Consider the following 11041-nt stretch of genomic DNA (forward strand, 5'->3'; position numbering starts at 1 on the left):
ATAATCTGAAAAATGAAAAAATAATAAACTAGAAATTTTAGCTCTGCAGGAAATACGATAGAAAAGTCAAGGAAAAATCAGGAAAAAGATTTTACTATATACTATTCGGGAGAACACAAACAGGAAGAAAATCGGACAGCATTTATGGTGAATAAAAGGATGAAAGAAAAAGTAATACAATTCAAAGCAGTTAATGGAAAGATATCCTATATCAGAATAGAGAACAAACAAGCAAACAAATCAATACTTAACTGCTACGCCCCTACAGAAGAAGCTACCCAAAAAGATAAAGTAGCATTTTATGACATCCTAGAAGAAAGCTGTGAAAATATCATCAGAAATGACATCTTAATGTAAATGGGCGACTTTAATGCAAAGGTGGAAAGGGAAGATTATAACCGAAATGTCGCGGGCAAAGAAACGATACATGAAGTTACAAACGATAACGGGGCAAAGATGTGCAACCTAGCATCTGCAACAAACGCATATATAGGCAGTACAAAACATATACACAAAAGAGAACACAAAATAAACGTGGATGACACCGGGAAAAACAGATGGCAATCAAATAGACCATGTATTGATTTCCAAAAAGTGAACACAAATGTGAGAGTACAAGATGTGAGATCTTATAGAGGAGCAAACACGGCCACTGATCACATATTACTAATAGCAAAATTAAAGATGAAAATAATCAAAATAAATATTAACAAGGAAAGAAAAAGAAAAAAATGGAACATAGATAAATTAAAAACACAAGAAACAAAACAAAAGTATAGAGAAGAAATAGAACATAAACTAAGAAGATACAACAATAAATATATAGAAAAGGTAGAGAAAAACATAAAAAACAGCATAATAAAAACTGCAGAACAAATAATAGGACCACAACAAAACAAAAAATCGAAAGCATGGTTTGATGAAGAATGTCAAAAAAAAAGTGAAATTAAAAACCTCGCGAGAAATGAATAGCTAGAGAATGGAAGACAGGAACAACTAGAACAATACCGAACAGAAAAACAAGAAGCCACGAAACTCTATAAAAGAAACATGAATCTCTGAACAAATGCAAAAGTTAGAAATAAATAATAAGGACAACAAGAGACTGTTCGAATATATAAAAAAATTGGGAAAACCATCTTAAGGATCTATACAAAACCAGCCAAGAGACATATGCAGAAGATATGTCTTCTGCATATGTCTCTTGGCATAGAAAATAAAATAGAATGTAGATAATAGAGATAGAAGTGATAATAGATACAAAAGATAATATAGATGCAGAGGACGACGCACCTACATCCTATCTGGAATTCATATATATCGTAAAGCAACTTAGACTAAACAAAACTCCGGGGTCAGATGAAATTAACAACGAACTAATCATACACGGAGGAGAGGAGCTGCTAAAACTAATGGTCAAAATTTGGAAGGACGAAAACATGCCTGCAGAATGGAAAACCGGACACATCACACCAATTTTTAAAAAGGGGGATCCAACTAATTGCAACAACTATAGAGCTATTAAGTTACTAAGCACAACGTATAAGATTCTGAGCACAATCATAAGAAACCGACTAAACTGTCACATAAAAAAATATAAAAAAATCACATTGACAATTTAAGATATGTTGTAAATATTTACACTTTCTTCTAATTACAGTGTCTTGAAGAAGGAATAAAAGAATTCCGAAAGCTCGACCAAAAGTCAAAAGAGTGTTTCTATAACATCCCGGCCAAACCTACTGACTGCAGCCCTAATAAACTGTGTTGTTTGTTTATATCGACAGTCAATAATATCCAGTATTTCTTGTATATATATATATATATATATATATATATATATATATATATATATATATATATATATAGTGTACTTGGGGTCCATAATAACTAACACCGGACGATGCACTAAAGAAATAAGATAAAAGAAGACTAAAATCTGTGGAAGTCATGAAATCTGTGTAGGAAAAAAATCTTATTTTAACCTTAAGGAAATCGACAAAAAGAGCATAGATGTATTCCAGATGTTCTGCTGGAGACATGCTAAGGATCCTTTGTACAGTCCTCAGAACAAAAACCATCAAGAAAAGGTTAAGGACATATATAACATACCAAATAATAATAGTCTTTGGACACGTTTTTCGAGTAAATGGATTTAAGAAGCTTTAAGTTTTACTAGCAGAATGTACAAGATTGGCGAAAAACAAAAAAAAATAGAATAATATCCGCAGGACCAACTTATGATAACTCATGATATCATGATACCTATATCAGGTTTGCGAATAAGAAGAAGAACAGAAATATGAAAGTGGAACAAATGTCTGCTATAACTACGTTCCAAATGCCAAATGGCCACGTTTCTGCTTCATATTTAACTTTGACCTTATTATTGTTCTGTAGACGGTCAGTTTAATGTTTTTGGACAATTGTGATACTATTTGGGATTGATTTTGATACTACTTAGGGCCCACTATTATGCCACTTAGGACAATGGGGTCCACTATATTATGTTCGGCCTATAGAAGTATTTTACTGAACAATACATTGGGCAATATTTTATATTGTACGTTGAGCACAGTATAGTTGTCACACACCATTAGGACAAATTTCAATTATTATTTTATGTGTTTTAAGATTGTGCCGCCATTGTTTTGAATGAGTTCGGTAGACAGACTAACTAGCAGAACTATTATTTCTTCATGAGTCGAAAGTCGAAAGGGTAACCTCTACCGATTCTTCCTCATAATGGCTACTTAGCACGTCTTTAAAATGATTTGCCCATCTTTTTATTATCTACTCTTTGTCACTATTGGTAGAGTTATCCTTATCTTTATAGGTTATTATTTTATATTCGAATTCTTTTCTACAAATACTTTTTCCTTACTTAGTGCCCACCACAGATTCCCTCTAAATAAGAAAGAAGTATATAAAGATTCATTGATTTAAAATGGGACGGCTGCATTGGATGGGACATGTGGAAAGAATGTAAGAATGCCAAATACCAAACAAAATATTTAAATAACTGTCAGTAGATAAAAGAACAAGAGGAAGACCGACGCTGAGACACATAAATACCTTAAACTAATTCCTAAAAATAGGAAACAACCTTTTTAAATAAAAAACTGGAGAAAAAAGCAGGAAATAGATCAGAATGGAAAAGAATTCTGGAAGAGACCAAGACCCAAAAAGAGTTATCGAGGCAGTGATAATGATGATATAAAGATTGATATTGGAAATATATATGATAGAGTAAGGTGTAAAGGAAATTGATAAATTTTATGTAAAAATAATATATCCATACTTACTCTACATTTATTTTCATTGGTGTCGGATTAGATAATTGAGACATTTAAATCTTAATAGGCAATACTAAACAAGAATTAGAAAAAATACTGCCCATGTGGAGGTAACCTCTTAAAGAAAGTGAGTTAGAACTTAGTAGAATTAAAAAATAATATTTAGAATACTCATTTGAAGATGGACTTTAAAATACCGCCAAACCCATTATTTCTAATATTTCTCGACACGAATTCCTAAATAATCTCTATTTTATTTCTTACATACTAATTCTTCCCTCTCAAATATATCATAAGACTTACAATTCCTAAAAACTTCCAAATTCACCAAGAAAACCTATTCTACCCATTTTTAAGAAAAGAAAATATTACCTGGCTTTGGGTAGCGTCATCGCTCGTATCTTCTTTAATATATACGTATATGCCAACAAACACCCATATCATTTCTAATATGCCGATGAACCGACACCCTGTCCATAATTGAGCAACCTTTGCTCAACTATGCCTTCTTCTTCTTCTTGATGTGCCTATCCGTTACGAATGTTGGCGATCATCATGGGAATCTTTATCTTATCTGCAACAGCGCGGAAAAGCTGCACAGATGTTGTATTGAACCAGATTCTGAGGTTCTTTAACCAAGATGTTCTTCTTCTTCTTGGACCTAGTTTTCCAAATATTTTTTCTTGTAGGATGGCTTAAAGGAGAGCATATCTGGATTCATTTCGCATAATATGTCCAAAGAATTGTAACTTTCGAGATTTGATAGTGGTCAGAACTTCTCGATTCTTATTCATTCTTCTGAGGTCCACGGGATCTTAAGTATTCTCCGATATAGCCACATCTCAAATGCTTCCAGTTTTCTGCACATATCTTCGTTCAAGATCGACGATTCAACGCCATAAAAAAGGACAGAGAAGACGTAGCATCGCAGCATTCTTACTTTTGTATCAAGAGAGAGGTTGTGACTCTTGAAGAAGACCCCCATCCGATTGAAGGTAAATCTAGCTTTTCTGATGCGTGCTCTAATCTTCTGGTCGTTTTTCCATTCTTCATTTATTATGGTGCCGAGGTAGTTGTAGTGAGTCACTCTTTCTACAGAGGATTGGTTGACGTAGAGTTGACCTTCTGTTATCTTTACCTTTAAGCTAACATTTGAGAAAGTTTCTGCTGAAGTACTACTCCCTTAAATCGAATTCAGCCTAATTCAAAATTAGTCACTCCATTAATAATGGATTGCATTAACCGCCTTTGTAGATATAGAAGGAGTATTTAATAATGTACTACCAAATTCCTTTTACGATGCAGCATCATCAAAAGAGATATCCGCTACCGTATTCAACTGGGTTGATTCCAACCGATCTAAAAGAAGAGGAGATTTTAGCCAAAACAGCTTAGCGGTGCCTGTAGCCACAGGAACTTGTGGTCACTCCTGGTGCATGACTTGATTACTCGCTCTTTGACGCACAGGGCGTAGAAGTGCAGGCCTATGCGGATGATTTATTGAATATGGTAAGAGAAAAAAATATCAATCCTACTAAATCAGTAGTATGACTACTACTGATTTAGTAGGATTGATATTTTCGCAAGGAGACGGAACGTAGATAACATCTAGATGCCCCTGTATGGAGAAACTGTCAAAGACGCGAATAAGGTCAAATATCTAGAAGTCATTTTAGATAAGCGGCTTACATGGAACGCCCATTTGGTAAGAATAAGCAACAAAGCAAAGCTTTCCCTTTGGACATGTTGAAGGATATATCGGAAAACATGGGGTTTGAAATCACATATGTACTGGTAATATATAACTATAGTCAGTGTTAAAACTTTCGAGCAACCCTGTAAAATATACTTTTAGTTGAAATTTTACCCGACATCTGGCTTACACCCCGAGAGAGGGGCTGCAGGTGGTTGCAGACAGATAACACTCTCTTCACAACATCCTTACAATAAGGACGCTAGTAGTTTTTAATTTATAGTTACAAAATATTTTACATGTGCCTTTTTTTTATAACTTCAATACAGTTTAGTTTTAGTGATTTGTTTTTTTTTGTATTACGTGAAATTCCAATAAGATTTAACTTACATCCCCTACATTAATGGTCCTTCGAGCCGGATTAACCAGTTATCAAAATACATTCCATTCGAAGCTGTATTTTTTCGACGAATTTTCATCGTCCCATCCACACAGCATCGGAAGAAGGCAGGTATCGCCAAAGTCAAGGTTAGTGCATAAATAGTTTCCTATTACCCATTTTAATCCTATGGTCGTAAAAGGGTACATTTTGTATTTGATTTAATTTAGTGGAAAATATTTATCTTTGAAATCACGTATTTTACTGTTATTTATAACACATTTAGAGATTTCAATATTTTCATTTATACATTAATACACGAATATAGTACTTAGCGTCCTTACATTTATTTCAATTTATTCATTTTCATTTATAAATTATTACAAAGTTGAAATATTATCTTTAACGTTTTTTATTCACTTGCAAAACTTTTATACACATAACATTACATAATTTGCTTTCAATTTTTTTGCGTATACATACATATATTTTTATTTTTGTGAATTTATCATATAAAATTATATTGTCAATATGGCTGACATCGCTACAGCAAAAATTAAACGCTCCTCAATCAAAGGTTCTGTAACTCGTTTTAGTACACATTTTAATTCTATCAAAAACAAACCTTTAGAACAAATTAACTTTAGAGATTTACAACTTAGACTTGATAGAATTGAGAAACTTTTTGATGATTTTGACAACGCTCAATCACTTATTGAGGCCTCTGATGAGGACTATACTGCCAACGCAGATACTATCCATGGTATAGAAAGGTCGTCTTTCGAAACGCCGTTTTTTCATATTACTAGCGCTGTGCGAGACTTTATTGACACCAATCTTTCAAAACCCCGTGATCAAGCTGCTCAAGCTTCAAATTCGACACTTTCGTCCGAAAACAGTTCACAAAGGTCTATTAACATTAGGTTACCCACTATCAACTTGCCCTCCTTTGAGGGTGATTATGATAATTGGTTGTTCTTTAGAGATACATTTAATTCTATCATACATACCAACACGGAACTTTCCAACATTCAGAAATTCCATTATCTAAGATTATCCTTACAAGGTATTGCCGCAGAAACAATACGTAATCTGGACATTTCTGAAGCAACATATGAAACTGCATGGGAATTACTAAAAGACAGATTCGAAAACAAATCTCTTCTTGTTAATAATCATATTAAAAAATTATTTAATTTACCACATGTTTCAAAAAATTCACATCATGATTTACGCACTTTACTTGATGGTTTCCAAAGACATTTACGCTCTCTTGAGTCCTTAGACTTAGACACAACATCTTGGGATGCCCTTATCATATACCTAATCACCACAAAACTAGACAATGCTACACACAAAGAATGGGAACTGTCAATTAAAGACGATAAGATCACATTACCCACTTTGAGTAACTTAACTGAATTTCTAAAAGGCAAATGTAGAGTCTTAGAATCTATTAATCATCAAGAAGAAAAATCTCGTCCCAAATTCCCATCTACAGGCAATCCCAAGTCCAAAAATTTCTTGTCTACTAATAATTCTTCTAACTGTTCTTTATGCAAACAAAAACATCTAATTTACACTTGTCCTGAATTTCTCAAATTAGAAACGTCATTAAGACATAATGAAGCGAAACGCTTACGACTTTGCATAAATTGTCTGCGTAGTGGTCATTTCACTAAGGAATGCAAATCTTCCGGGTGTCGTAAATGTGGGAAAATACACCACACACTTTTACACTTTCAAGGTAACTCACAAAAGCTTATTGAAACCAGTAATCAAACCAGCAGCAGTTTACCTTGCTCAAGTTCAGGTACATCAGAAGGCTCTAATGCACTGACAGCACGTAACGTTTCGTTTGAGCACAACTCTACTACTTTGCTGTCAACTGTAAAAATAAGAGTCTTTGACATCTCAGGTAACGAATACGAGGCTCGTGCGCTTCTAGATAACGGCTCGGAAAGTAATTTCATTTCCCAGCGCCTATTAAATCTTCTAAGGTTGCCTACAAACAAAACACATTTTTCTATTTCTGGTATAAACCAAACAAATTCTATTGTAAGCTATAGAACATCAGTAAAATTTAAATCCAAAACTTTAAACTTTTCTCAAGTAATTTCTTGCTTAGTACTTCCGGAAATTGCAGGAAATTTACCTTCTGTCACATTTGATAAGAAAACACTTAATATTCCTTCTAATATTACTCTGGCCGATCCAGACTTCAATATTTCATCTCCTATTGATATTCTTATCGGTGCAGACATCTTCTGGAGTTTAATTTGTATTGGTCAAATTAAATTATCACCTGGACAACCGATTCTTCAAAAAACTAAACTCGGATGGATTATCTCAGGTCCATTATTTCCAACCAATACCCTTGCAGCCAGAACTACATGCCATTTGTCGACCATAAACAATTTAAGCATTGAAGACCAACTTCAAAAATTTTGGGAAATTGAAGAATGCCCAAAAACAAAATTTTTGTCTAACGAAGAACTTTCTTGTGAAGATCACTTCTTAAAAACGACCTCTCTTGATTCTTCTGGTAGGTTTGTAGTATCACTTCCCTTAAAATCTTCCGTCGACAATCTAGGCGACTCTAAGACTACAGCAACAAAAAGATTTTATTCTCTCGAAAAGAAGCTTAATGCGAACTTTGAATTAAAAGATGATTACATTCGATTTATCGATGAATATTTATCCTTAAACCATATGTCCGTTTCACCCTTTGAAACCATAGGATCTGAGTTCTTTCTTCCTCATCATTGTGTCTATAAAGGCAATAAAATTCGTGTTGTTTTTGACGGCTCTGCCAATACAGATTCAGGTGTTTCCCTGAACGACATTCTTATGGTTGGACCTAATTTGCAAGATGATCTTTTCACTATCATCTCACGTTTTCGTAAACATAGTTTTGTACTAACAGCCGATATAGAAAAGATGTATCGACAAATACTGATAAAGGAGGAAGAACGCTCCTTGCAAAAGATCTTATGGCGATCTGATCATACAAACTCTCTCGAAACTTATACTTTAAACACAGTAACTTACGGTACTGCTTCTGCTAGTTTTCTTGCCACGAGATGTCTTCAAGAAGTGGCACATATGTATGCAACCGATTTTCCTGACATATCTTCTATAATTTTACGGGACTTTTATGTCGACGATCTTCACACAGGTGGTTCTACAATAGAAGATATCAAACGCATTCAATCACTTACTTCCGAATTATTGTCTCGTCATGGTTTCCAATTAAGAAAATGGAAGTCAAACGCTCCTATTTTAAACTTTGACAATCAAAATAATGTTTCCTTGGAAATTGGAGCTGACGATACTATCAAAACTTTGGGCTTATTGTGGAGTCCAAAATCTGACACTTTTCATTTCAATGTTCAACCTATAGAGCACAAGTGTAAAGTTACAAAGAGACTTATTCTTTCCACTATATCAAAAATATTTGATCCACTAGGTTTGCTTTCGGCTGTAACTATAACAGCTAAAATTATTCTCCAAGATTTAGGGAAATTAAAAATTTCCTGGGACGAAGTCGTTCCCATGGATATCTTTACGAAATGGGTTACATATCAGACTCAACTGGTTAAACTTAATCAGTTACAAATTCCTAGGCATGTAATTTGTAGAAACTACAGGTCAATTCAACTACACGGTTTTTCAGATGCATCCACCGCTGCATATGGTGCTTGCATTTATATTCGTTCATCTGAAAACTTCGAAAATTTTCGTTGTCATCTTCTTTGCTCCAAAACCAGAGTAGCTCCTTTAAAACACATCCTCACGGTACCGCGCCTAGAACTTTGTGCAGCTTACTTGCTAGCTGAGTTGATAGACAAGGTAAAACAACACATGCAATTAGATTTCGAAGAAATCACTTACTGGTGCGACTCCACTATTGTTCTAGGATGGATAAAGACTTCTCCGAGTTTATTAAAGACGTTTGTGGCAAATAGAGTTTCTCAAATTCAAACTTTGACCGAATCTCAAACATGGCGTTACGTGAATACACTTGAGAATCCCGCAGATCTTCTATCAAGGGGAATTTCTCCTACATCACTCATCACTTCCGACATGTGGTTTCATGGCCCATCATGGCTAGCTAAACCAGAAACTCATTGGCCTAATAGAACATTCGAACCTTGTCAACTCCCTGAGCTTCGACCAGCATCAGCCCTTATCGCAAGAGTTCACATGAAATTGGACATCATCACTAAAATATCCTCATTTGTAAAACTACAGCGCATTATCGCTTATGTATTACGCTTTATAAATAATTGTAAATTTTCTCCTAAACGAAGGAACTTCGACAACCTTTCTTGTGATGAAATAGATAATGCTTTAAAATATATAATTCGACTAGTACAAAATGAAACATTTTATGACGACTTGACACACCTTAAGAGACATGGTAACGTTGACTCTAAAAGTAAACTACTTACCCTCAATCCGTTTATCGATAAGGATAACATACTCCGCGTTGGTGGAAGACTGCATATTTCTGATTTTTGTTACGATAAAAAACATCCCATTGTGCTTGATTCTAAACACCACTTTACTACTATTCTTGTACGAAATGAGCATCTTACCTTAAATCATTGCGGTCCTCAATTACTATTAGCTTCCATTCGTGAAAAATTTTGGCCCATTAATGGACGTCAAGTGGTTCGCAAAATCGTTCGCGATTGTATTATCTGTTGTAGGGTGGCTCCTAAATTAGAAACCTATCTTATGGGTAATTTACCCTCGTCACGTCTTGTTCCCTCTAGGCCATTCTACAACTGTGGACTTGACTATGCAGGACCTTTTTTGCTAAAGGATCGACACACCCGAAATTATAAAACTATCAAGGGTTACATAGCTCTATTTATCTGTTTAGCAACTAAGGCCATACATTTAGAAGTCGTGAGCAGCTTGACCACGGAAAGTTTTCTAGCAACGCTAAAACGCTTTATTTCTCGACGCGGAAAATGCGCTTCCATCCTTTCGTAGTACCTTCGTTGGCGCAAAAAATGAGCTTGTCAAATTTTTTGACACCTCTAGTTCAACTATTAGGGACAGTTTAACTACCGAAGGTATCAATTGGCAGTTTATTCCGCCACGATCACCTCACTTTGGAGGAGTTTGGGAGGCGGGAGTAAAATCTGTCAAATTTCACCTAAAGCGTGTCATTGGCAATACAATTCTTTCATATGAAGAATTTTCCACTGTTTTATGTCAAATTGAAGCTTGCCTAAACTCACGACCACTCTCACCAATGTCTAACGACCCTTCCGACTTACTTCCTCTTACTCCTGCGCACTTTTTAATTGGATCCACATTGACCGCAATACCTGAACGGAATTTCTTAGATGTCAAGGAAAACAGCCTTAGCAGATTCCAAAGGCTTCAAAAAATGATCCAAGGTTATTGGACTAGGTGGTCCAAGGAATACATTTCATCCCTCCAGCAGCGAGTTAAGTGGAAAAAACATTTCAACAGTCTTCTTAGAATTGGAAGTCTAGTGACGGTGAAGGAAGATGGGACTGAACCCTTAAGATGGTGCCTGGGTAGAGTGACTCATTTACATGCGGGTAGTGACGGAATAGTTCGTGCAGTGACAATTAAAAATAATAGAGGTTGTTTCAAGCGACCAGTGACAAGGGTGTGCGTCCTACCCAC

At 35.1% G+C, this 11041-nt stretch overlaps 1 protein-coding gene across 1 annotated transcript; it reads left to right on the forward strand.

Annotated features, from left to right (window-relative positions):
• Positions 1-5899: 5899 nt before the first annotated feature.
• Positions 5900-10372, forward strand: LOC140438697 (uncharacterized). The gene has a single exon (XM_072528342.1). The coding sequence runs from the start codon at positions 5900-5902 to the stop codon at positions 10370-10372; it is 4473 nt and encodes a 1490-aa protein (XP_072384443.1).
• The last annotated feature ends 669 nt before the right edge of the window (positions 10373-11041 follow it).

Source organism: Diabrotica undecimpunctata, chromosome 4 (genome assembly GCF_040954645.1).
Source record: "Diabrotica undecimpunctata isolate CICGRU chromosome 4, icDiaUnde3, whole genome shotgun sequence".
Taxonomy (NCBI): Eukaryota; Metazoa; Arthropoda; class Insecta; order Coleoptera; family Chrysomelidae; genus Diabrotica; species Diabrotica undecimpunctata.

Bases quoted from the DNA above. Each gene is read 5' to 3' on its own strand.
- LOC140438697 (XM_072528342.1), top strand. From the start codon at position 5,900: ATGGCTGACATCGCTACAGCAAAAATTAAACGCTCCTCAATCAAAGGT.